Raw genomic sequence first — 25602 nt, 5'->3', positions numbered from 1 at the left:
TTTTAGGGATTATTTTATGTGAGGAAAAATCATTCCTGCCCCGCTGGAGTCCAGGTGGGAATTGTGGAATCCAGGCTGGATTTCCCAAGTTGTGGTGTCAGGCAGTGAACTGAAGAGATTCCCTGTCAGCCAAGGGAATCCTGATGCCATTCCCGAGGAATTCCTGGTTCCTGGAGGAAAGGTTGGCAGAGCTGGGAATGCTGGAGGGAATTTTCCCCCCTCTCCGCTGCTCTGTGGCAGTAGGTTCAGGGAATTGCTGCTGTATTCCATTAAATTTTGGGAAAACTCCATCCAAGCCTCCTCTCCCAGGTTTTCATTGTGCCCTGATGGTGATGGAACAGCAGCTGCATTCTGGCTGATCCCAATTTCTTGGAAATTTTCATTGGATTTGGGCAAAATCTGCCCCATTGCAGGCTGGTGGAAAAACCAGGGATAACTCAGGCCTGGAATCTTGGAGTGTTCTCTGTGCTTTGAGTGAATTTTGTCAGCTTTCAGGGGGTGTTCCAGCATCATTCCAAGGTTTTTTTTGTCACATCCATCCTCGTGATTCCAGCTGGGGGTTTGGATTTCAGTTCTGGCAGTGTCAGGTGGGGGCTGCTCCTCTCTGCTGGGGGCTGGGTGTGAAATGGGCTGCAAAAACTGATCTCATTCCATATTAATTCCTCTTTCCAGGAAAAAAAAAAAAAAAAAAAAAAAATCCTCTGGCAAATCCAGTGACTTGGATTTCTTTCCTCCATAGAAAATCGAGGAAATCATCAAACTCAAAATTCCTTCCAGGGAATTTTTTTTTTGCAGATTCAAATTGCACATCGAAAAAACGCCCTCTGCGAGGAAATATTCCCCCAGAAAAGCAACAAAAACCCAACCTTGGAGCGCAGGAATTTCTCCTGGGATGGAGCTCATTGCCTCAGGAGCTGGCCCGGGGCTTGCTTTGGGATTTTTGGGTGTCTTGGCCGTGGTTTTCTCCTTTGAGGAAGGCAAACGTCTGACACGAGCTCCTGGGGGGCCGAGAAGGGAGAAGCTGATGTGGCAACCCCCGAGGTGGCACCATCCGGGCTTCTCCCCCACGTTGGGTTTCCCACACCAGTTCAGGGTGGCTCATTCCTGCTGGGAAGAGCGTGGCAGCTCCCGGGGGGCTGGAGGGGAAGGAGGGGACCTTCTCCTGGATTTTGGTGTCACTCCGTGGCGTTTCTGCTCCTCCAGGAGCAGGAGGAGCCCCCTCCCTCGTGGAGGGGCTGCGCTTCGTCCTTGTCACCCCCAACTCACCCTGGCGAGCCGAAACCTTCGGGTTTTCCTCCTTCCCAGGTGGAATCCCACCGGGATTTTCCCCAGCGGGAAACCAGGGGTGCTTGTGGTGGCCCCGGGGAGCGTGTGGTGGCCATGGGGGACACGTGGTGGCCATGGGGGGCACGTGGTGGCCTTGGGAAACGTGTGACGGCCTCAAAGAGGGCATGGTGGCCCTGGGGGGCACATGGTGGTCCTGAGGGGCGCCTGGTGGCCATGGGGGGCACGTGGTGGCCTTGGGAAACGTGTGATGGCCTCAAAGAGGGTGTGGTGGCCATGGGGGATGCATCATGGCCCTGGGGAGTGCGTGGTGGCCGTGGGGAGTGTGTGGTGGCCATGGGAAGCACGTGGTGGCCCTGGAGGGCGTGTGGTGGCCCTGGGGGATGCGTGGTGGCCATGGGGAGTGCATGGTGGCCATGGGGAGTGTGTGGTTATCCTGGGGAGCGCGTGGTGGCCTTGGGGACATGTGGTGGCCCTGGGAAACACGTGACAGCCTCAGGGAGGGCGTGGTGGCCCCGGGGACACATGGTGGCCGTGGGGAGTGTGTGGTGGTTCTGAGGAGCGTGTGGTGGCCATCAGGAGCACGTGGCGGCTGTGGGGAGCGCATGGTGGCCCTGGAGGGTACGTGGTGGCCATGGGGGATGCGTGGTGGCCCTGGGGAGTGCATGGTGGCCCCGGGGAGCACGTGGTGGCCATGGGGGATGCATGGTGGCCATGGGGAGTGCATGGTGGCCCTGGAGGGTACATGGTGGCCATGGGGGATGCATGGTGGCCCTGAGGAGTGTGTGGTGGCCCTGGAGGGCGCATGGTGGTCCTGGGGAGCATGTGGTGGCCATGGGGGATGCATGGTGGCCGTGGGGAGCGGATGGTGGCCCCGTGGAGCACGTGGTGGCCCCGGGGAGCGCATGGTGGCCATGGGGGATGCATGGTGGCCCTGGGGAGTGCGTGGTGGCCCCGGGGAGCACGTGGTGGCCGTGGGGACACATGGTGGCCATGGGGGATGCATGGTGGCCATGGGGAGTGCATGGTGGCCCTGGAGGGTACGTGGTGGCCATGGGGGATGCATGGTGGCCCTGGGGAGTGCGTGGTGGCCCCGGGGAGCATGTGGTGGCCGTGGGGACACATGGTGGCCATGGGGGATGCATGGTGGCCCTGGAGGGTACGTGGTGGCCATGGGGGATGCGTGGTGGCCCTGAGGAGTGTGTGGTGGCCCTGAGGAGCATGTGGTGGCCATGGGGGATGCATGGTGGCCCTGGAGGGTACGTGGTGGCCATGGGGGATGCGTGGTGGCCCCAGGGAGCGCGTGGTGGCCCTGAGGAGTGTGTGGTGGCCCTGGAGGACGCGTGGTGGCCCTGAGGAGCATGTGGTGGCCATGGGGGATGCATGGTGGCTGTGGGGGATGCATGGTGGCCCCGGGGAGCGCGTGGTGGCCACGTCCTGCTGCTCGTGCCCCGTCGCTGCCCCAGCCAGGCACGGCCGTGGGCTGTTCCTGCAGGGAAGCGCTGCCGGAGGGAGCGCGGAGCGGGCGGGGAGCCGTGCCCACGGCAGGAGCAGAACGTCCCGCTCAGCTCCCGGCGCTGCCCACGCTCCCGCTCCGTGTCTGGGACCATTCGGAGTTTTCCCGTCGGAATGGAGGCGGTGAGGGCGGAGGGAAGAGCGGCAGCTTGGAGGAGTGGAAAGCTTTTCCTTTTGGGATGCTTTCCCTCGCGGAGAGTCCGAAATCCGGCCCCGGCCGCGGCGGGTTGGGCCTCGTGGGCTCCTGCGTGCCGTGATTCCCGCCGGCCTCCTGGAATTGCTCCGGGCTCGGGAGGGAACATCGAGTCCCAGCCGCTGGTGGTTCCTGTCTCAGCACTCAGGGGAACGGGAACTGGGAATGGGAACTGGGAATGGGAACTGGGGATGGGAATGGGAATGGGAAACTGGGGATGGGAACTGGGAATGGGAATGGGAATGGGAATGGGAATGGGAATGGGAATGGGAATGGGAAACTGGGGATGGGAAACTGGGGATGAGAATGGGAGCTGGGAATGGGAACTGGGAATGGGAAACTGGGAATGGGAACTGGGAATGGGAAAACTGGGAATGGGAAACTGGGAATGGGAAAACTGGGAATGGGAAACTGGGAATGGGAACTGGGAATGAGAATGGGAACTGGGAATGGGAACTGGGAATGGGGAACTGGGAATGGGAATGGAAACTGGGGATGGGAACTGGGAATGGGAACTGGGAATGAGAATGGGAACTGGGAATGGGGAACTGGGAATGGGGAATAGGAACTGGGAATGGAATGCTAGGAATAGAAAACGGAACGGGGAATGGAAAAGTGGGAATGGGGATGTGGATGGGAACTGGAACTGGGAATAGGAACTGGGAATTAGGAATGGGGAATGGGAACTGTGAAATGGGATAGGATATGGGGATGGGAACTGGGAATGGGGAATTGGGAACTGGAAATGGGAAGTTGGAATGGGGATGGGAATGGGAAACTAGAAACAGGGACAGGAACGGGGATGGGAATTAGGAATGGGAAGTGGGAATGGGGATAGGATCTGGGAATGGAAAACTGGGAATGGAAAACCAGGTATGGGGATACGAATGGGGATGGGCACTGGGAATAAGATTGGGAATGGGAACTTAGAATGGGAAATTGGGAATGAGAAACTGGGAATGGGGATGGGAACTGGTAACTGGGAATGGAAAACTGGGAATAGGAACTGGGAATGAGAAACTGCAAATGGGAAGTGGGAATAGGGATAGGATCTGGGAATGGGAGTTTATTCCCCAAACCACCTCAGGCTCAGGGCATCCCACATTCCCAGAGGTCTCCATCCTGGAATCACGGCCTCCTCTGAGCAGGATTTCATCCTTTGTCCTTCCCGGGGGGAAAGGTGGAGCTTTTCCCCATCCCAGCTCAGCGGGATCCAGCCAATTCCCTTCCGGGTGGTTTGGAGTTGGAGAAGTCATGGCAGCAGCTCCGAGTCCCCGTCACGATGGCGCCGAAGTTGTGGCGGCGCCGGGTGAACTGGCCACAGCACAGAGTCCTGCTGGCCACGGTTTTGGGGTTGTGGAACCCCAAGTGTGGGTTTGTAGACCCCAAAGTTGGAGTTTGTAGACCCGCAGGTCCGGTTTGTAGACTTCCAAGTTTGGGGATTTGTGGATCCCAAGGTTTGGGGTTGTGGAACTTCAGGGTTATGGAATTCCAGGTTGGTGGAACCCCAGATTTGGGTTGGTGGACCCCCAGGTTTGGGGTTGTGGACCTCCAGATTTGGGTTGGTGGAACCCCAGGTTTGGGGTTGTGGACCTCCAGATTTGGGTTGGTGGAACCGCAGATTTGAGGTTATGGAACACCGAGTTTGGGTTTTTGGGCCCCCAGATTTGGGGTTATGCAACCCCAGAATTGGGGTTGTGGGCCTCAGGACTTGGATTTGTGGACCCTTGGGACTGGATTCCTCAGATGTGGATTTGTGGGCCCCAGATTTGGGGTTGAGGACTCCCAGGTTGGATTTTCTGGAGCCCCAGGTTTGGGGTTGGGTTTGTGGAGGGAACAGCTTCATCCCAACAGTCTTTTCCTTCAGGTTTGGGTTTGTTCCGCTGCGGCTGAGCTGGTTCTTCATTCCCGGTGCCACCAGGAGAAGCCCAGGTGGGTTTGTTGTGCTCTGTGCGTCGTGGAATTCTGTGTTTTGCCAAGAAATAATCCTATAAAAACCCCAGCCGTGCTGTGGGGTGCTTTGTGGTGAAGACTGAAGGTCAGAGCCAGCCCCGTGAAATTCCTCGAGAACCTCTTGTCCTCTTCCAGTCTCCTCATCTTTCGGCGTGTCGGGATTTTGTTCCTTCTCTCTTGGGAACTGATCCTTCAGGACAGTCATTGGATTTAGGAATATTTGATGAAGAAACCAAGAGTTTCTAGTGGTGTCTCCCCTGAGTAATTTCAGCAAATTTCAATAGGCACCTTCAAAAAAAGCTTCCGTAATTCCCGGGTTTGCTACAAGAACTGGATCCCTCGGAGGGAACCAAAATGCTGCTTGGAAAAACAAACAAAACAAACGGAAAAAAAAACCCCAAAAACGCTCATCCCGCTGAGGAACTCCTTTGTCTGCCCCAAGAATTCCAGGGCTGCTCTTGAGATGTCCCCCATGGAGAGAACCAGGGTTGGATTCTGCTCCTGCTTGGAATTCAAGTATCCAGGAGGGCATCCAAGCTCTCCAGAAGGGTGTCCCAACCCCAAGGAGGATGTCCCAGAACTCGAGGGGAGCGTGCTGGAGCCTGGGAAGGGAATCCCAGAGCCCAGGAAGGGAATTCCAGAGCCTGGAAAGGGAATTCCAGAGCCCGGGAAGGGAATCCCAGAGCCCGGGAAGGGAATCCCAGAGCCTGGAAAGGGAATCCCAGAGCCCGGGAAGGGAATTCCAGAGCCCGGGAAGGGAATCCCAGAGCCCGGAAAGGGAATCCCAGAGCCCGGAAAGGGAATCCCAGAGCCTGGAAGGGAATCCCACACCTTGAGGAGGACAGCCTGGTCTGGAGGAGGAGGAGCAGGAGATCCCAGCTCCAAGCAGGACATCTCCAGGAGGGGATCCAAGATCTTGGGAAGGTCATGCCAGCACTCAGGGAGGGTATCCCAACTCCTGAGAAGGGAATCCCAACCTCTGAGGAGGGAATGCCGGCCTTTAAGGATGGCATCCTACTCCAAGGAGGATATTCCAGACCCCAAGAAGGGTATCCCAGCCCCTGAGGAGGAAATCCCAACCTTAAGAAGAGCATTCCAGACCTCGAGGAGAGCATCCCAACCCCGAGCAGGGCTTCCTAAACCCCAGGGAGGGACAGCCAGACCTCAAGGAGGACATCTGAGATCCGAGGAGGACATCCCAGCTCCAAGGAGAGCGTTCCAGACCTCAAGGAGGACTCTCAGCTCCAAGGAGAGCATTCCAGATCTCAAGGAGAACATCTCAGTTCCAAGGAGGACGTCCCAGCTCCAAGGAGGAGAGCGTTCCAGACGTCAAAGAGGACGTCCCAGCTCCAAGGAGAGCGTTCCAGACATCAAAGAGGACATCCCAGCTCCAAGGAGACCATTCCAGACCTCAAGGAGGATGTCCCAGCTCCAAGGAGACCATTCCAGACCTCAAGGAGGATGTCCCAGCTCCAAGGAGAGCATTCCAGACCTCAAGGAGGATGTCCCAGCTCCAAGGAGAGCATTCCAGACCTCAAGGAGAGCATCCCAGCCCTCCAGCTGGGAAGGAAGGGGCTGGGAGGCAGCCGATCCACCAGGATCCCGGTATTCCCGCTCCGCTGGGTCGCTTCTCCCACCTCCCACGAGGCATTCCCAGAGTTTTTCAGTCCTTCGGGTCTGGTTTTGGCCGGACACGCGCACGGTCAGCGGTGGGACACGAGGAGAAGCCCGGCGGACGCCGAGGGGAGGCAGAGCCCCTTCCCCTGTCCCCTCTTGCTTTGGCAATGGTCACAGGCTACATGCTCCTGGGAAAACCCAAAAAAACCAAACTAAAATTGGGGGAAAAACAAACAAACAAAAAAAAAGGCAGGGAAATGGCCACCAAAAGTGCTGGGAAAGCGACCGAACGGGATGAGCCTGGCAGATGTTCCCGGTCCATCCGGAGTTCTCTTGGATATTGCAGTGAGAGTGTTGTTAGCACGTGGCAAAGCTACATAAGAGAAGATGCTACATTCCTTGGGAAACAAAAATAGTGCTGAGCTGGATTTGTTCCGAGTCCGGTGGGGTTTTCCCCTTGGAAAGCCGCCTTTTCCTGGGAGGCAGGGAAAGGGGGGAGAGGAAAAAGGAACCTCGTCCTCACTGCTCCCAGCAGGGTCGGGAGAGAGCCGGGAGCTTCCAGGACGAGGTCTGGGAACAGTCTGGGATCGTTGGCAGTCGCAGCCCTCGGAGGGAATTTTCTCCTCTCCTTCCCCCCTGCCTCGCACCCGGTCCTCGCTCCCTCTCCCTTCCCAGGGAGGGCGTCCAGGGCAGATTTTTTTTTGTGGGGGAAGGAGATTGAAAATTTAAAAAAAAAAAAAAAAAAAAAAAAAAAAAAAGGAAGGGAAAAAAAAAAAAGGGATATTTGATATTTACAGCTCTCCACGACCAGTTCTGCAAGGTCTCCTTGGATGTCTCCTTCCCAATCCCAGCCTCTACGGGCAGGAGGGGCTGGTGGAGCTCTCCAGGGAGGACTGGGAGAGGCGGCGGGTCAGGGGTCCGATGCTGGAGTCGGCCAGGGAGGAGGTGGGGAAGAGTTTGTACCAGCCCGAGACAGCGCTGGAGAGATCCAGCTCCTCCAGGATGATCTGGGCCATCCCCATGAAGCACTTGTGGTCCATGCGCCCGTAATCGCCCCAGACGATCACCTGCGGGCACGGAAGGGGTGATGGAGCTGCGAGTCCTGGGCAAGTCGTGCCCAGGTGGAAAAACCCTGCTGGGGTCAGGGTCGGGGAGGTCTGAGGGATGCAGGAAGGGCTCTGGGATCCCTGGACTGTGAGGGTGGGGAGGTCCTGGCACAGGGCATGCCAGAGCCCAGAGAGGGCATCCCAACCCCGAGGAGAGCATCCCAAACCTGAGGAAACCATCCCAACTCCGAGGAGAGCATCCCAAACCTGAGGAAACCATCCCAAACCTGAGGAAACCATCCCAACTCCGAGGAGAGCATCCCAAACCTGAGGAAACCATCCCAAACCTGAGGAAACCATCCCAACCCCGAGAGCATCCCAAACCTGAGGAAACCATCCCAACCCTGAGGAGAGCATCCCAAACCTGAGGAAACCATCCCAACCCTGAGGAGAGCATCCCAAACCTGAGGAAACCATCCCAACCCTAAGGAGAACATCCCAACCCTGAGAAGAGCATCCCCATCCCAAACCTGAGGAAACCATCCCAACCCCGAGAGCATCCCAAACCTGAGGAAACCATCTCAACCCTGAGGAGAGCATCCCAAACCTGAGGAAACCATCCCAAATTTGAGGAAACCATCCCAACCCCGAGGAGAGCATCCCAAACCTGAGGAAATCATCCCAACCCCAAGGAGAGCATCCCAAACCTGAGGAAACCATCCCAACCCCAAGGAGAGCATCCCAACTCCCATCAGGGCGTTCCAGACCTCAATAAAAACATCCCAGACCTCAGGAAGAACATCCCACGCCTTGAGGAGAATATCCCAACCTCAAAGAGAGCATCCCAACCCTAAGCAAGGCATCCCAGACCTTGAGGAGAACATCCCAGACCTCGAGGAGAGCATCCCAGACCTCAAGGAGAGCAGCCCAATCCTAAGAAGGCATCCCAGACCTCGAGCAGACATCCCAACCCCAGGCAGGGCATTCCAGACCCCAAGGAGGACACCCAGACCCCAAGGAGGACATCCCAGCCCACAGAAGCCGTGGCTGTCCCAGCCCTGGCAGTGTCCAAGGAAAGGCTGGATGGGGCTTGGAGCCACCTGGGACAGGGGAAGGTGTCCCTGCCCACCTGCAGGACTTTGCCCTGGGGACTCTCCTCGAAGAGCAGGGGCTGCTGGTACGAGGGATCGCAGGTTTTCTTCACCACCTTGGTCTTCTTCTTGGCCAGGCAGACGCCGTTCTCCAGCAGGTAAACCTTCACGTAGGTGGCTGCCGTGGGAAACGGGGACAAGCAGGGCCATGGGACGGGACCCTGGGGTGGTCCCAGCACGGCGCCCAAGCCCTCCGTCCACAGCCACCTACCAGGGATGCACTTGGAGCCCATCTTGGGGATGAGTCCCCTGGCCTGGATCACGTCCACCTCCAGCTGCCCGTTGCGGTCAGCCATGCCGACGTGGACATCGCCTGCGAGGGGGGGACACGCCTGATGGTCACCTCGCCCTGGGGACAGCCACAGCCCCGTGGCCCCATCCTCAGAGCCAGCGTGCCACGGGATGCCGGATTTGTTGGGAATGAGGAGCTCAGGGATGGGAAGGGGCTTGGATTGAGCAGCGAGGAGAGGTCGGGGTGGGAGCCGCCCTCCCTGCCAGCTCCATCCCGGTCACTGGGATTTTATCCCTCGTGGTGGGAGGAAGGAGAGATCAGGGGCCAGGAACTCTGAGGGGTCCAACCACACCTTTCCCTTCCCCTTTCCCCTTTCCTTTTTCCCTTTTCCCCTGTCCCTTTTCTCTTTTCCATTTCCCCTTTTCCCTTTCCCCTTTCCTTTTTCCCTTTTCCCTTGTCCCTTTTCTCCTTTCCATTTCCCCTTTTCCCTTGTCCCTTTTCTCCTTTCCATTTCCCCTTTTCCCTTTCCACTTTCCTTTTTCCCTTTTCCCTTGTCCCTTTTCTCCTTTTCCTTTTACCTTTTCTCCTTTCCCTTTCTCCTTTCCCTTTCCCCTTTTCCCTTTCCCCTTTCCCTTTCCCTTTCCCTTTCCCTTTCCCTTTCCCTTTCCCTTTCCCTTTCCCTTTCCCTTTCCCTTTCCCTTTCCCTTTCCCCTTTCCCTTTCCCCTTTCCCTTTCCCTTTCCCCTTTCCCCTTCCCCTTTCCCCTTTTATTTTTTCCCTTCCTCTTTCCCCTTCCCCTTTTCCCTTTCCCTTTTCCCTTCCCCTTTTCCTTTCCCTTTCCCCTTTTCTTCTTTCCCTTCCTCTTTCCCCTTTCCCCTTCCCCCTTCCCTGAACGTCCCTTTCCCTCCTGCTGGGATTTACTCAGGCCCAGCTCCCGGTACCACAGGGACAGAGGGGACAGGACAGGGGACCCCGGGCAGCTCTTCCCATTCCCAGCAGGATCAGGAGATCACCTTGGGCTGTGTCCACGCTGCTGCTGGCTGGGAATTCTGATTTAGGGCGCGACTTTTGATCCCCGTTTGGGATTTCAATGGGAAAACAGGGACAGGAGGTGGGGCTGTGATTCCAGGATGCTCGAAAAGGAAGCCCCGGGAAAAGGAATCCCCGGGAAAAGAAGAGGCAGAGCTGCGGCTACTCGGGGATGCCCTGCCCTGAGCCCTGCTCCCGCTCGTGGCAGCGCATTCCCGGAGCGGGATGTGCCGGGATGGAGCCCCGGGAAGAAAGTCGCGGCTTCTTCCCCCTTCCCTCCCTCCGGAGCCCCCCGGGCGCTGCCCCGCTCACCCATCGGGGGGGTTGCCAGGGTCTGCCGCCCCACCAGCTGCCCCGGCCCCAGCCCGTCGAGGAAATCGCTGAACTGGCTCTCTGCTCCCAGCCGCGTGGTGGGGAAGATGAACCTGCAAAGGATTTTCATGGAGCATCCCTGTGCCCATCGCGCCGGGAGGGATCCCGGCGCCGTTCCCGTCCCCGCCCCGTTCCTTACGTGCCGTCGGAGCTGTTGCTGTTGGTGCTGCCGTCCGTGGACTCCCGGCTGCCCTGCCGGGTCACCCTGGTCCTCATCTCCACGGCGATGCCGGTCTCGGTGCTCCTGCGGATGGTGCTGCGCAGCTTTTTGGGGCCCCCCTCTGGAATTGGAGACGGGACCAGCTCCAGCTCCTGCCCCCAGCCCCCGTCCCTGCCTTCCCGGTTTCCATCGTTCCAGGGAGTTGGGCAACGATCCCCGGGTGAATTCCCACGGGTGAATTCCCACGGGATCCTGCACGGCCGCACCCCGGTGCGGCAGGTCGGGAGAGCCACGGGCTGGCTCCGTGTCCCCGTGTCCCCAGCTGCCACAGCCCCGCTCTGTCCCAGTGTCACCGCGGCTTCGGATGGCTCAGGGTCCCCTCTGCAACGGAGACCTGCCCCGCTCACCCCACCAGCGTCCCTTGGCCTCCAAAGTCCCCGTGCCAGAGGGGACAGGAACCCACAGTGTCACAGCCCAGTGCTCCTGATGTCCCCTTGGCCTCCAAAATCTCTGTCCCTGTGCTGAAGGGGACAGCAACCCCCAGGTGTGGGCATAACCCCAAAGCTGCCTGACGTCCCCTTGGCCTCCAGAACCCCCCCGTGCCCCTGTCACCACGCCAGAGGGGACAGCAATCCACGATGTCACACCCCAGTGCTCCTGATGTCCCCTTGGCCTCCAAAATCTCTGTCCCTGTGCTGAAGGGGAGAACAACCCCCAGGTGTGGGCACAGCCCCAGCACCACCTGAGGTCCCCTTGGCTTCCAGAACCCCCCTGTGCCCCTGTCCCCACACCAGAGGGGAGAACCCTCAATGCCACAGCACCAACGCCGCCTGATGTCCCCTTTTTCCACTCCCTGGGCTTCCAAAATCCCCGTGTCCCCATGCTAGAGGGGACAACAACCCTCTGTCACAGTGCCAAAGCTGCCTGATGTCCCCTTTTTCCATCCCCTTGTCCTCCAAAATTCCTGTCCCTGTGCTGAAGAGGACAGCAACCCCCAGGTGTGGGCACAACCCCAAAGCTGCCTGATGTCCCCTTGGCCTCCAGAACCTCCCTGTGCCCCTGTCCCCATGCCAGAGGGGACAGTCCACAGTGCCACAGCCCTAATGTCCACAGTGCCACAGCCCTAACACTCCGGATGTCCCCATTCTCCAGCCTCCCTGTGCCCCTGTCCCCGTGCCAGAGGGGACAGCAATCCACAATGTCACAGCCCCAGTGCTCCTGATGCCCTCTTGGCCCCCAAAACCGCTGTGCCCCTGTCCCTGTGCCAGAGGGGACAACCCACAGTGCCACAGATGTGGGCACAGCCCCAACACCTCCTGATGTCCCCTTTCCCCCTCCCCACCGTGTCCCCGGCGGTGGCAGATGGCAGCAGGAGGAGGAGGAGGAGGGTGGTGGCACCGTCCCCGGGCCCTGCTGTGTGACCATGTGTGAGCGGTGGCACCGCCAGCGCTGTCCTGCTCCTTGGGGCTGTCCCCACCCCAGGGTCTGCCCGGTCCCGGCAGCTCCCTGGAACAGCCTTAAAATGTAGGGAAATGTTAACGGGGGCGGGATTGAAGCTGGTCAGATTTTATGCCTCATTATACTATAAAGGTTTTAGGTGCCATTTTTGGGGTGACATTTTTTGGCTGTAGTTCTTGTGGGTGTCATTTTTAGGTGCCATTTTTGGGGGTGTCATTTTTTGGGTGTCATTTTTTAGGTGTAGTTTCTTTGGGTGTCATTTTTTAGTTGTAGTTTTTGTAGGTGCCATTTTTCAGGAGCCATTTTTGGGTGTAGTTTTTTTGGGTATCATTTTTTGGGTGTCATTTTTCGGTGTCATTTTTAGGTGTCATTTTTTTAGTGTTATTTTTTGGGTGTCATTTTTAGGTGCCATTTTTGGGGGGTGTCATTTTTTAGCTGTAGGTTTTTTGGGTGTCATTTTTAGGTGCCGTTTTTGGGGATGTCATTTTTTGGGTGTCTATTTTAGGTGCAGTTTTTTGGGGTGTAGTATTCTGGGTGTCATTTTTAGGTGTCATTTTTGGGGGTGTCCTTTTTTGTGTGTAGTTTCTTGGGTGTAATTTTTAGGAGCCATTTTTGGGTGTAGTTTTTTGGGTGTCATTTTTTAGGTGTAGGTTTTTTTGGTGTCATTTTTAGGCACCATTTTTGGGGTGTCATTTTTGTGTGTCGTTTTTTTGGGTATAATTTTTTTGGTGTAGTTTTTTGGGTGTCATTTTTAGGTGCCATTTTTGGGTGTAGTTTTTTGGGGTATCATTTTTTTGGGTGTAGTTTTTAGGCGCCATCTTTACACGCCTCCATCACACGCGGGCAACCAAAGCACAACTGGTGGCCACCTCAAAGCCCAAGAGGGGGCTCGGGGTGGCCTCTCACCGGTCTGGTTGAGCTGCAGGGTCATTTTTTGGGTGTCATTTTTAGGTGCCATTTTTGGGGGTATCATTTTTAGGTGCCATTTTTGGGTGCAGATTTCAGTTACCATTTTTTGGCACCATTTTTGGGTGCCATTTTTACAAGCCTCCATCACACATGGGCACCCAAAACACGACTGGTGGCCACCTCAAAGCCCAAGAGGGGGCTCGGGGTGGCCTCTCACCGGTCTGGTTGAGCTGCAGGGTCATTTTTTGGGTGTCATTTTTAGGTGCCATTTTTGGGTGCAGATTTCGGTTACCATTTTTCAGCACCATTTTTGGGTGTAGTTTTTTTGGGTGCCATCTTTAGATGCCTCCATCACACGCGGGCAACCAAAGCACGACTGGTGGCCACCTCCGAGCCCAAGAGGGGACTCGGGGTGGCCTCTCACCGGTCTGGTTGAGCTGCAGGGTGCTCTTGCTCCACTGGGACAGCCCCACGATCGCCACCATCTTGGCGCCCAGGCTGGAGCGTCGCTTCTTGCTGGCGGTGACGGTGACGGAGACGGAGTCGGCGCTGCCGCGCGCGCTCTTCTCCAGGCTGTACATCTCGCCGCTGATGCTGGAGCTGCGCACCACATTCCTGGCAGACGAGGAGCTGGCATCCCCGTTGAACATGGTCAGCGCGCCCGCCGGCACCGGCACCGGCCCTGCTGCCCGGGATCAGCTGCGGGGACAAGTTGGGGACGCTGAGGGGTCGTGGCATCGCTGGCGCGGCCCCGCAGGGATGGGCGGTGCCATCGAAGTGTTCGCAAATCCAGGAAATTCAGGTGGCACGACCCACTGAGGGATGGAAATCGGGGAAAGATTCGGGAACCCCCCCAGGCTCCCTCGGGATCATTCCCAAGGCTGCCAGAGCTCCAGGAGTGCTTGGATACCGCTCCCAGGGATGCCCAGGGTGGGATTTGGGGTGTCTGTGCAGGGCCAGGGGTTGGACTGGATGATTCTTGTGGGTTCCTTTAATCTCGGTATATTCCATTATTTTTCCCCACCCGTGGGAGCAGCAGGAAGGGGTGAGGAGTCCTGGGGTGAACATCCAGCCCTACCTCAGCTCCCTGCGGGACCAGGACACTCCCAACATCGAGGAGACACCTGGATGGGCAGAAGGCTCTGAGTGCCACCAGCCTGCCCAGCCAGGGTGAGAGATCCCTCGGGCACAGCCCCATCCACCCCTGAGGACATCCAAAATCGCATCCAGCCAAGTTTTCCCTGCACGTCCCCTTCCCCAAACCGTGTCCAGCTCAGCCGGCTGCAGGTGATCCCAGCCCGGGATGGGAATCCATGGAGCAGCGGGAGCGGATGCCAGAGCTCCCGCACAGCCCTGCCGCCTTCCCTTGCCCATGAATATTTAAAGTCCAGAGGGATGGAGCATCCATCTTCCAGGGAAAGGTGAATTATTAACTGCAGGCCAAGCGGAGCCACTTTGTGATAATGGATGGAGGCAGCGCCTGGAAAAATGTTTCCCTTTCAGGAGAGAGGGATGGACACGAGCAGGGGGATGGGGAGCGGGGCAGGCTCCACACAGGGCACAGCTGGGATGAGACCTGATGGGAATCATGGATGAGACCTGGCAGGAGCTGTGGGATCAGCTCCAGCACCGCTGAACTCCTGGATTTATCAGTTTCAGGGGTGAGTGGGTGATTAGTCATTAATAGCATTAATGAGTTCCCTCCTGGCTGGGGTTTTCCCTCCTGGCTCTGCCCAGGCATTGACCCACGGCCTTCCCCCCACTCCTTGTGCCTGGGGGCGCTCAGCACTGGCCCCCAGCTCCACAGGGATGGATTCTCTGGGATAAAGCTGTTGGTGTGGGATGAGCCTCAATCCAGAGGGATGGAGCCATTGGATAAAGCTGTCGGTGTGGGATGTGTCCCAGCTCCAGAGGGATGGATCCCTTGGATAAAGCTGCCAGTGTAGGATAAACCCCAACCCAGAGGAATGGAGCCACTGTTGGTGTGGGATAAACCCCAATCCAGAGGGATGGATCCTTTGGATAAAGCCATCGGTGTGGGATGTGTCCCAGCTCCAGAGGGATGGATTCTCTGGGATAAAGCTGTTGGTGTGGGATGAGCCTCAATCCAGAGGGGTGGATCCTTTGGATAAAGCCATCAGTGTGGGATGTGTCCCAGCTCCAGAGGGATGGAGCCCTTGGATAAAGGTGTTGGAGTGGGATGCATCCCAGCTCCGGAGGGATGGAGCCACTGGCACCAGGTGCAATCCCAGCTCTGGATCTGCCCCATCACAGCCACGTGCCGATGTCCAGCACCTCCTCGAGGAGGTGTCAGGGCTGATCTGCTGCCTTGGGGACCTTTGGGGTGACACTTTCCAGTGCCACCCGCCACTCTCAGGCTCCAAACCTGCTGCAATCCCTGAGGATTCCCTTAGGATGAACCTGACAAAGGGAATGGATCCCAAACACTTCCCCAGCCTGTGCCTCAGTTTCCCCACTGGCAAACCTGGCTTAGGCTGTGCCTGAACAAACACAAATCCCTCTGCACCAGGGCTCAGCCGGGCCCAGCCCAGGCCCCTCCACGTTCCAGGTGAGAAATCCCTGGAACACCCCACGCCTGTAGGGCCAGGAGAACACAAAGGGCTCCTGGTGCTGCTCCAGCAGCCCGGAGAGTGCCGGGCTCTGGTGGGAGCAAATTAGATCAGGAGAGCAGAGCGCTAATGGGATCATTTCCAATGCAATACACACAGGGATAATCCGCAGCAAAGGAAGCCAGGCCCTCCCCAGCCCGAAGGCAGGATTTGCTTTCCCCTGCCATGATTTTACTCCGTATCTCTCTGCACAATCTGTTTCTGCCCGGTGCAGGTGCTGCCTGGGGGGTTTGGGGAGTGCCTGGTGCTGAGGTGAGCTGGGTTTGAGTGTGGCTGCCACAGCTAAGCCGGCCTTGGCACGGCCACAGCATCTTCAGTACCACCACAGCATCCTTGGCACGGCCACAGCATCTTCAGTACCACCACAGCATCCTTGGCAGGGTTACGGCATCCTCAGCACCACCACAGCATCCTGAGCACTACCACGGTGCCCTCAGCACGGCCACGGCATCCTTGGTGCCATCACAGCATCCTCGGCACCACTACAGCATCCTTGGTACCAGCACAATACCCTTGGTGCCACTACAGCGTCCCTGGTACAATCACAGCATCCTTGGGGCCACCACAGCACCCTCGGCATGGCCATGGCATCCTCAGCATCACCGCGGCATCTTCGCCATGGCCACGGCACCCTTGATGCCACCACAGCATCCTCAATGCCACCACAGCATCCTCAGCATGGCCACAGCATCTCTGGCATGGCCATGGCACCCCTGATGCCACCACAGCACCCCTGATGCCACCACGGCATCCCTGATGCCATCACAGCATCCTCAGCATCACCACAGCATCGTCAGCATGGCCACAGCATCTCTGGCATGGCCATGGCACCCCTGATGCCACCACGGTACATCTGATGTCATCACAGCACCCCTGATGCCACCACGGCATCCCTGATGTCATCACAGCACCCCTGATGCCACCACAGCATCCCTGATGTTATCACAGCACCCCTGATACCACCATGGCACCTCTGATGCCATCACAACCGCCCTGATGCCACCACAGCATCCTCAGCATGGCCACGGCAACCCTGATGCCACCACAGCACCCCTGATGCCACCACAGCATCCTCAGCATGGCCATGGCAACCCTGATGCCACCACAGCACCCCTGATGCCACCACAGCATCCTTGGTACTGCCACAGCATCCTCAGCATCACCACAGCATCTTTGGCATGGCCACGGCACCCCCGATGCCACCACGGCACCCCCGATGCCACCACAGCCTCCCGAGCTCGCTGCCGAGCCCCCAGCCCCGCTGCCGCCCCTGCCCCGGCTCCCCCTTCCCGGCAGCGCGGGGGGGGTCAGGGAGCCGCACCAGCTTTCCCTTCCAACACATTTCCCCTTCCCCCGCACGCATTTATTCCCGGGATCCCGAGGCGCCGGGATGCTCGGAGCCATCCCCCCGTGCCGCCGCAGCCCGGCCCGCTCCCGGGGCAGCTCCCGCAGCCTCACCGCCACCACGCTCCGTCCTTGCGGGAAGCGACGAGCACCGGCAGCCCCGGGACGTTCCCCGGCGAGCCCAGCCCGGGTCCCGAGGGACGCACGGAGCCCACGGACACCGCCGGGAGCCGCGTCATGGCTGGAGCATCCCCGATGGAGGAGCACAAGCGGCAGGAAAATCGCGATCCCTGCTGCCTGAGGATGGCGGGGGGCCGAGTTCTGCCCCTCCCCGCTCGTGGCACCCCCAAAAAATATTAGAAGGAAAGAGGAGATGGAGGAGTCTTACCGGCCCTGCGCCGGGGAGGAGGAGGAGGCTCCGCTCAGCTTGCCAGCCCCATCCCGGCCGGATCCGGAGGGTGCCAGGGCGGGGGAATCTTTCCAGGGTTCTGGAGAGCCGGGGCTGTGCTGGCGCTGCTTCAGCATCTCCCTCAGCATCTCCATGGTTACCCGGCTGACCCAGTTCTCCTCCCAGCCCCGAGCAGGGCCACGGTGGTCCAGCGGGGTGGGATGCGCTGGGAGCATCCCTGGGCTGGGATTCGGGGAGCTGAGGACCCCCCCAGCCTGGATCCCTACGGATGCCATGGGAAGGGAAGGGTGGCGAGGATGGGAAAAGATGCCATGGCAGGGATGGGAAAAGTGGGGCTCGAGGCAGGACAGGGGGGGACAGGTGAGCCCAGGAGGGGATGGAGCCCGGGGGGCTGCAGGTGTGGGAAGGGACAAGCCGGGGCTGGGAGGCAGCGCTGGCCCCAAATGCACCACAGAAACAGGGAGTGGGGGGAAAAAATATTATTGGGAAAAACGGGTGCCTTGGGAAAAGCTCTGGAGAAGGAGGGAGCAGCCCCACAGGTGCTCCCACACAGGTGGGAATGGAGGAGGAGGAGGAGGAGGAGGAGGAAGGTGTTAAATGAGCACGGTGGGGGTGGCTGGGAACACTGCCTTGCCAGGGAAGGAGGCAGAAGGATTTTGGGAGCTGTTTGCTCCCTCAAAACCATCAAGGTGGGTGTTCCCAGGAAAAAACGGGGCTGGAAACCACGGGCAGTGGGGCAGGAGGTTCTTCCTGTCCCCTGTTGAGGCTGGAGGGAGAGCACTGAAAACTGGAGCAGGGAGGTCCTAAAATCAGCTTTTTTGGGGAATAAAAAGGTTGCCAGAGCTGGCACCCCGAGGCCCTGCCTGGGCAACAACACCCCAGGACAGGCTGCAGCATCCCAGCTCCCACACACCTGCTCCTCCAAGAATTTGGAAATACTTTCCCCTGAAAGTATTTCATTCTAATTAATTGCTCCGGCTTTGATAGGCAGCCGCTTGTATAATTTTAATTGCCCAACAAGGGCTCTAATTGGGTGCACGTGAGCTGGGAATTTGGGAGGAACTCCAGGTCCTGGAATTCAGCTTCTCCTGGCTCAGGCAGGTTAGCAAGGTTCCGTCCTGGCTGGGATTTGCTGCAGGTGCAGCGTTATTGCTGCTGCATCAGCTTAAAATTAATGGATGGGCCCAAATGTGCTCCATTTCTTGGAAAAGCTGGGAAGTTTGGATGGGGCTGTGCTCGGGGATCCCACAGGAGCTGCCTCTGGAAGAAGGGCTGGCTGTTGGATGAGCGAGGTTGAGCAAGGGAGGAAGGTCCTGGAGCAAATCCCACGGGATGGTTCTGCTCAGGATGGTTTTCCAAAGGGCAGGTGCTGGGATGGGAGCCTGGCCTGGTTTTCCATCGGGATGGGAAGAGCTGGTGGCCGTGGCATGGGTGACAGGGACCAGGGATGTCCCCAAGGGCTCAGGAGGGATGGCATTCCTCCATTCCTCCATTCCTCCAGCCTGGAAGCAGCTGGGGCTGCTCCGGGTGCTCTCCGTGCTTCCTTCTGCTCCTGCACGTGGGACCCAGACTGGGAGCACCCATGGGACCCAGACTGGGAGCACCCATGGGACCCAGACTGAGAACATCACTGGGACCCAGACTGGGAACACCAGTGAGACCCAGACCAGGAACATCACTGGGACCCAGACTGGGAGCACTGGTGGGACCCAGACTGGGAGCATTGGTGGGATCCAGACCGGGAGCACCCATGGGACCCAGACCGGGAGCACCCATGGGACCCATGGGTCCCAGCACAGGCTCTCCAGGCAGCAGAGACACAGGAGAAATGTCCCACTGGAATCTTCCTTGCTGTGTCCAAACACACCCTGCCCATGGCAATTCCCTTCCCACGCCCATTCCCAAAGGATGCGTCCATCTCCAGATGCCACATCCTGGAGGATCCAGCTGAGGATCCAGGAGGATCCAGCTCAGGATGGGGAACCAGCGTGCCACAGAATCCTTCATGCCCATGTTCCTGGGAAGGTGGGACAGGTTTGGAATTCCAGGTGATCCACGCCCGAGCCCTGCAGGACGGCAGAGGCTGCGCCCTGACCATGCCGTCCCTGTCCCCCGTGTCCCTGCGCCACGTCTGCGCCCGCTCGAATCAGATCTGCGCTGAATCCCAGCGTTTCCTTGGCAACATCAAGGAATCTGAGGAGCAAAAGCCACCCGGCAGGGCCAGGCTGAGGGACAGAGCCCAACCGGCCACCAGAGCCACGGGGACACTGCGGCAAGCACCGGGCGCTCCCGATGCTCCAACCCATCCCGGAGATAATCCAGGACGGAGCGTGGGTCATCTGCTCTGGTGGCACCTTGGTGCTGGCTGTGGCCACCGCGGGCAGCTGGGGACAGAGCAGGACCTCGCTGGCACCGTGGGCCGCGTGACCCCCAAAAAGCTCCACGGGGATGCCAGAAAGCTGGGATGGGTTTGGGATGGGATGGCCCCACTCAGATGCCCAGCCGTGCTGTCCCGCTGGCACCGAGGGCTGGCAGGGCCGTGCCAGGGCCGGGGCTGATCTCCCTGGCACCGAGGGAAGGTGGAGAGGAGCTTTTGCCGTTCCGGCTGCCGCTGCCTTTCCGGCCGCGAGCTCTGCAATGCAGCTCGCACGGCTCGGCTGCTGTGTGTGAATCCCATCAATATTTCATGGAGCTGCTTCCTCCAGGGGAAGGGCTGCTCTCAGCTCCGGCTTTCTGCTGCTCCTACCAGCAGGGAACATCTGATTTCCCTCCAGCAGCACCCAGCAGATCGCCCTGCTCCTCCCCATTCCACCTTGGCAAATATCCCTGTGCCTTCCAGGAGCTCCGGAGCCTGGAATCCCTCAGGTTCCATGCTGCTCCCGGGGTCTCCAGGGACAAGCCACCAGCTCCAGGATGGGTCACCAAACCCAGCCACATCCCCAGATCCACATCCAGCAGCGGGGATGTGCCAACAGCCTGGCTGGATCCGACATTCCCTGCCCGGCTGCATCCAGCCCACAGATCCCAGCTGGCTCCCGAGCCCAGCAGGAGCCAGGGGTGAGCAGCTTTGTTTGCAGAAAAAGTTGCTTTTTTAAGTGCTAAGGCTGCACAATTATTGCCGAGCTTCTTCAGGGATCAGCAGAAAACTTGGGAAGAGTTCTGGGAGCCGGAGCGATGCCAGGAGGGGGCAGAGCCTGCGGCAAACACCCCTCGCTGTGGGGCGGCTCCTCCATCCCCAGAAGAGCAGGAGGATGGGATGAGGGAAGATCCCAGCCAGGTGCTGCTCCTCAGAGAACTTGTGAGAAGATGAGGCCAAAAACTGGTGTTGCTCCACCACCCAACAACTAAAACCTGCACAATTCCCAATTTTTGAGGTGAAACGTCCATCCCCGGGAGTTTTTTTGTCTGTGGGAAGGATGAGGAGGCTGGGGAGGCTCCCAGCAGAGCATGGCAGGGTGAGGAAGGAGCTCCTGATCCCGGCAGGCAGCGGGAGGAGCAGGGCTGTCAATCCCTTCCCAATAATTCCTAAGCGAGGCTCTCTCCCTGCTCGTGGAGACGTGGTGACAAAACATTTGAAGCGCCTTGACAGGGACGCCAAGAGCTGCTGTCACACAGCTCCAGTTCTAATCAGCAGGAAAATTAGGGATTTTCATCGCCTTCAGCTGCATTTTGTATCCGTGCGAGGCTTCCCAAAGGGCCGTGCTGCAGCGGGAGCCCACGGAGAGCTGAGCTCCAGGGACGGCAGCAGCTCGGGGGGGATGGAAGGGGGGGATTCAGCCCCGGATTTGGGGCCAAGCTGCCGCAGTGTCACCCTCAGTCCCTGTCCCACAAAGGCTGGAACGGGGACAACGGGAGAGGCTTGGGAGCGTGGGAGGTGGCAGGAGTTTGGCCTCACGAAGGGAGTCGGGGATGGAGCAGAGGGAGAGAGGTGTGAGCACAGCGGGAGTGGCCCTGGGGAGGTGTCGGCACAGGGAGAAATGGGGCTGGAGGGAGAGCTGGGAGCAGGCAGGGATGGCTCGGGAATGGCAGGGATGGTTCGGGAATGAAAACAGGGATGGTTCGGGAATGGCCAGGGTGATCGGGCAGGAAGGGCTTGGGGAATGAAAACAGGGATGGTTTGGGAATGAAAAGAGGGATGGTTTGGAGCAGCCAGGGTACAAAAACAGGGATGGTTTGGGAATGGCTGGGGGACAAAGACAGGGACAGTTTGGGAATGGCCAGGGGATGAAAAGAGGGATGGTTTAGAAGAAGTCAGGCAGGGATGATCTGGGAGCAACCAGGGGATCAGGCAGGGATGGTTTGGGAATGGTCAGGGTGATCGGGCAGGAAGGGTTCGGGAATGGCCAGGGTGCAGAAATGGTTTGGAAGTGGCTGGAGGATGAAAATAGGGATGGTTTGGGAATGAAAAGAGGGATGGTTTGGGAGCAGCCAGGAGACAAAAACAGGGATGGTTTGGGAATGGTCAGGGGATGAAAGGAGGGATGGTTTGGAAGAAGTCAGGCAGGGATGATCTGGGAGCAACCAGGGGATCAGGCAGGGATGGTTTGGGAATGGTCAGGGAATGAAACCAGGGATGGTTTGGGAATGGTCAGGGAATGAAACCAGGGATGGTTTGGGAATGGCTGGGGGATGAAACCAGAGACCGTTTGGGAACAGCCAGGGCATGAAATCAGGGATGGTTTGGAAGAAGTCAGGGAATGCAGCCAGGGATGGTTTGGGAATGGTCAGGGAATGAAGTCAGGGATGGTTCGGAAGAAGTCAGGGAATGCAGGCAGGGATAGTTTGGGAATGGCTGGGGGATCAGGCAGGGATGGTTTGGGAATGGCTGGGGGATCAGGCAGGGATGGTTTGGGAGCAGCCAGGGCTGGTTTGGGCAGGTGCTCCCTTGTCCTGCGGTGGAAGAACAGCCCCAGGCTCCCGTGCCTGGCAGCAGAGCCCATCCCGAGCTCCCGGCGGCTCCGCAGCCTCCCACTCTCAGCTCACAATGGGAACGAGCGGCGCAGCCCCGGGCTGCTCCCTGGGCACCCAGCGATGGGCGTCAGCCTTGGAAACCCCTTTCCTGTGGGTCCCAGACCCCTGAGGGTGGGCAGTGCCCACCACAGAGCCCCCCAGACCCCTGAGGGTGGGCAGTGCCCACCACAGAGCCCCTCACAGCCACCACCTCCCGTGGGGGTCACCCTCAGTGCCAGCTCCCACGCTGGGGACCATTTCGGACCATTTCGGGCCACCGAGGGGACCCCGTGGCCAGCCCGACCTGAGCCCCTCGGGGTGCCAGGGTGATGCCCACGGGCTGTCCCCACTCGTTGTCCCCGCGGTTGTGGCACGAGGGAGCAGCACAGGAGCTGTGCCCACCCCAGGGCATCATCTCACTCTTCCTCACCCCTTCCTTAACAATTTTCCCAATTTTCCCACCAGAACCCAGCCCAGCACCTTTCCCAAACCCCACGGAGGGCGGAGGAGGCTCCGGATCGAGGGAGAGACAAATCCACGCACAGATCCCAGGCTGGAGCCGCCGGGAATCCCGGGACGAGCTGAGCCCGGCGCGGTGCCCCGGGGCAGACCTTCCCCAGCACCGTCCCCGCTTTTCCCGGTCCCTATCCCGGTTTTCCCGGCGCTGGGACCGGCGTGCACGGGACGGGGTTGACGTCAACGGGCTTTCAGCGGGATGATGGATGGCACGGGAAGGCGCTCCCGGTGCCCAGCGCCGGCCGGGAAGCGCTGCCCGCCCCGCACCGGGAAAGGCTCCGGGGAACCGGCCCGGGGACCCCTGGGCAACGGGGGCAGCGCGGCCGCAGCTCCCCCGTTTTGGGCGCAGCGATGATTTTGGGGGGTCCGCATCCCGGCTCAGAGCCTGGGCGATGATTTAGGGCTACCGGCAGCCGTGGGGCATGGGGGGACCCCCGGCGTTGTCCCCACGGGGGTCGAGACCCCTCCTCTCCCCCCAGCCCTCCTCCCGGAGCTCCCGGAGCGCGCATCCCGCTGCTCCCCGGTACCGCAGCCGCGCCGAGCATCCCCAGATTCACCTTCCCCGCTCCCCCCGCCGCCGGCCGGGGATGCTCGGGGGCAGGTGCGGCCCCGCTGGGCGCGGTGCCCGCGGGGCCCGGGGCTGTCGCCGCTGTCCCGGAGCGCCGCGCCCCGCGGGCACTCACCGCTGCCGCCGCCGCCGCCGCCCGTGCCCGCTCCTCCCCCGGCCCCGGCGGGCTGCTGGGAGCGGCGGGCGGGGGAGCCCCGGGCCCGGGAGCGGGGAGGGACCGGCACCTCCCGAGGGAGCGGCCGGCCGGACACCGAACGGCGGCGGCGGGACCGCGCAGCCATCAGGTGGATTCTAAAGGGTGATGGAAGGAGGGGCCGCACCCCAGAGCCCCCAGCCGGACCCTACAGGCTTCGAGTGGGTGCTGCAGCCGGCAGCTGGACCCCAAAATCCTCCAGCCGGACCCTACAGGCTTCAGGTGGGTGCTGCAGCCGGCAGCTGGACCCCAAAATCCTCCAGCCGGACCCTACAGGCTTCAGCTGGAGTCTGGAGCCATTACCCAGAGCTTGGGAGCCACCAGATGGACCCTAAACCCATCAGTTGAACCCAAAGAGGCACCAGATAATCCTACAGCCATCAGTTGAACCCCAAGAGCACCAAAAGGATCCTACAGCCATCTGTTGAACCCCAAGAGCACCAAAAGGATCCTACAGCCATCAGTTGAACCCCAAGAGGCACCAGATGGATCCTACAGCCATCAGTTGAACCCCAAGGGCCTCCACCTGCACCTTACACCCATCAACGGGACCCTACACCCGTTAACCAAACCCCAAGAGCCTCCAGTTGGACCCTACACCCATCAGCTGGACCCCGAAAGCCTCAGGTTGAACCCTGCACTGATCAATTGGATTTTGCACCCATCAGTGGGACCCCAAGATCCCCAGTTGGACCCCACAGCCATCAGTGGGACCCCAAGATCCCCAGTTGGACCCCACAGCCATCAGTGGGACCCCAAGATCCCCCAGACAGACCCCACAGCCATCAGTGGGACCCCAAGATCCCCAGACAGACCCCACAGCCATCAGTGGGACCCCAAGATCCCCAGACAGACCCCACAGCCATCAGTGGGACCCCAAGATCCCCCAGACAGACCCCACAGCCATCAGTGGGACCCCAAGATCCCCAGCTGACCCCACAGCCATCAGGGGGACCCCAGAGCCCCCAGTTGGACCCTACACTGAACAACTGGACCCTACAGCCACCAAATGAACCCCAAAGCCCCCGGCCGGACCCCACACCCCCCGCTGGAGCTCGAGACCCTCCAGCTGTCCCCTCCAGCCACCAGTTGGCCTCTGGAGCTGCCACCTGCCCCTTCTGTCCCAGCTGGACCCCAAGAGGTGTTGCCACCCCTGCTGCTGTCACCTGGACCCCAAGAGTGCTCCGGGAGCAGCCGATCCCGCTCCGGGAATGCACAAACCTCCAGCTGCGATCCCGCTGGAGCAGCCACAGGGGACAGCACGGGGACATCATGAGGACACCACGGGGAGACCATGGAGACACCACCACGGGGACACCATGGAGAGACCATGGGGACACCACCACGGAGACACCATGGGGACACCACAGGGAGACCACAGGGACACCGTGGAGACACCACCACAGGGACACCAGGGGGACACCATGGGGAGACCATGGGGACACCACGGGCACACCATGGGGACACCACGGAGACACCACAGGGACACCACAGGGAGACCACCACAGGACACCACGGGGAGACCATGGGGACACCACGGGCACACCATGGGGGCACCACAGGGACACCACAGAGACACTACCACAGGGACACCATGGGGACACCACGGGGAGACCATGGGGACACCACGGAGACACCACAGGGACACCATGGGGCCACCACGGGGCCACCATGGGGACACCATGGAGACACCATGGGGACACCACAGGGAGACCACCACAGGACACCATGGGAAGACCATGAGGACACCACAGGCACACCATGGGGGCACCACGGGGACAGCACGGGGACACCACGGGCACACCACGGGCACACCACAGGGCCACCACAGGGCCACCACAGGGCCACCACGGGGCCAGCACGGGGACACGGGGTGCCCTGGGTGCTGGCGAGGGAGGAGGTTCGGGCGCAGGGGCGGCGGCTCCCGCGCTGCCCTTGGACTCACCTTGGCGGCGGGATCCAAACTCCGGTTTCCCCGCAGGCAGCGGCTCCTGCTCCCGGTGAATTCCTCTCCCTGCCTTGCCTCTGCCGGCTGACATGGAGCCACGTGCCCGGAGCAAAGCCGCCTTCACCG

General features: G+C 59.7%; 1 protein-coding gene across 8 annotated transcripts; it reads right to left on the bottom strand.

Annotated features, from left to right (window-relative positions):
- Positions 1-518: 518 nt before the first annotated feature.
- On the bottom strand, positions 519-25602 carry RIMS3 (regulating synaptic membrane exocytosis 3). Of its 8 annotated transcripts, XR_013341176.1 has the most exons (8): positions 23451-23508; positions 13343-13617; positions 10531-10672; positions 10332-10444; positions 8971-9072; positions 8738-8863; positions 4586-7629; positions 519-4541 (listed from the first exon to the last, which is right to left on the bottom strand). XR_013341176.1 is itself a non-coding variant. In XM_077788447.1 (7 exons), the coding sequence occupies exons 2-7, from the start codon at positions 13566-13568 to the stop codon at positions 7082-7084; spliced, it is 1257 nt and encodes a 418-aa protein (XP_077644573.1). In that variant the 5' UTR covers positions 13569-13617; positions 25474-25602; the 3' UTR covers positions 519-7081. The 8 variants fall into 8 exon arrangements, 7 of the variants coding, with proteins under 7 accessions (XP_077644573.1, XP_077644570.1, XP_077644575.1 ...); XM_077788447.1 differs by lacking the exon at positions 23451-23508 and adding an exon at positions 25474-25602 and having other exon boundaries at positions 519-7629; XM_077788444.1 differs by having other exon boundaries at positions 519-7629.

This window comes from Lonchura striata, chromosome 26 (genome assembly GCF_046129695.1).
Source record: "Lonchura striata isolate bLonStr1 chromosome 26, bLonStr1.mat, whole genome shotgun sequence".
Lineage (NCBI taxonomy): Eukaryota > Metazoa > Chordata > Aves > Passeriformes > Estrildidae > Lonchura > Lonchura striata.
The sequence above is the reverse complement of the archived record's forward strand: the minus strand, read 5'-3'. Positions and strand labels throughout refer to the sequence as shown.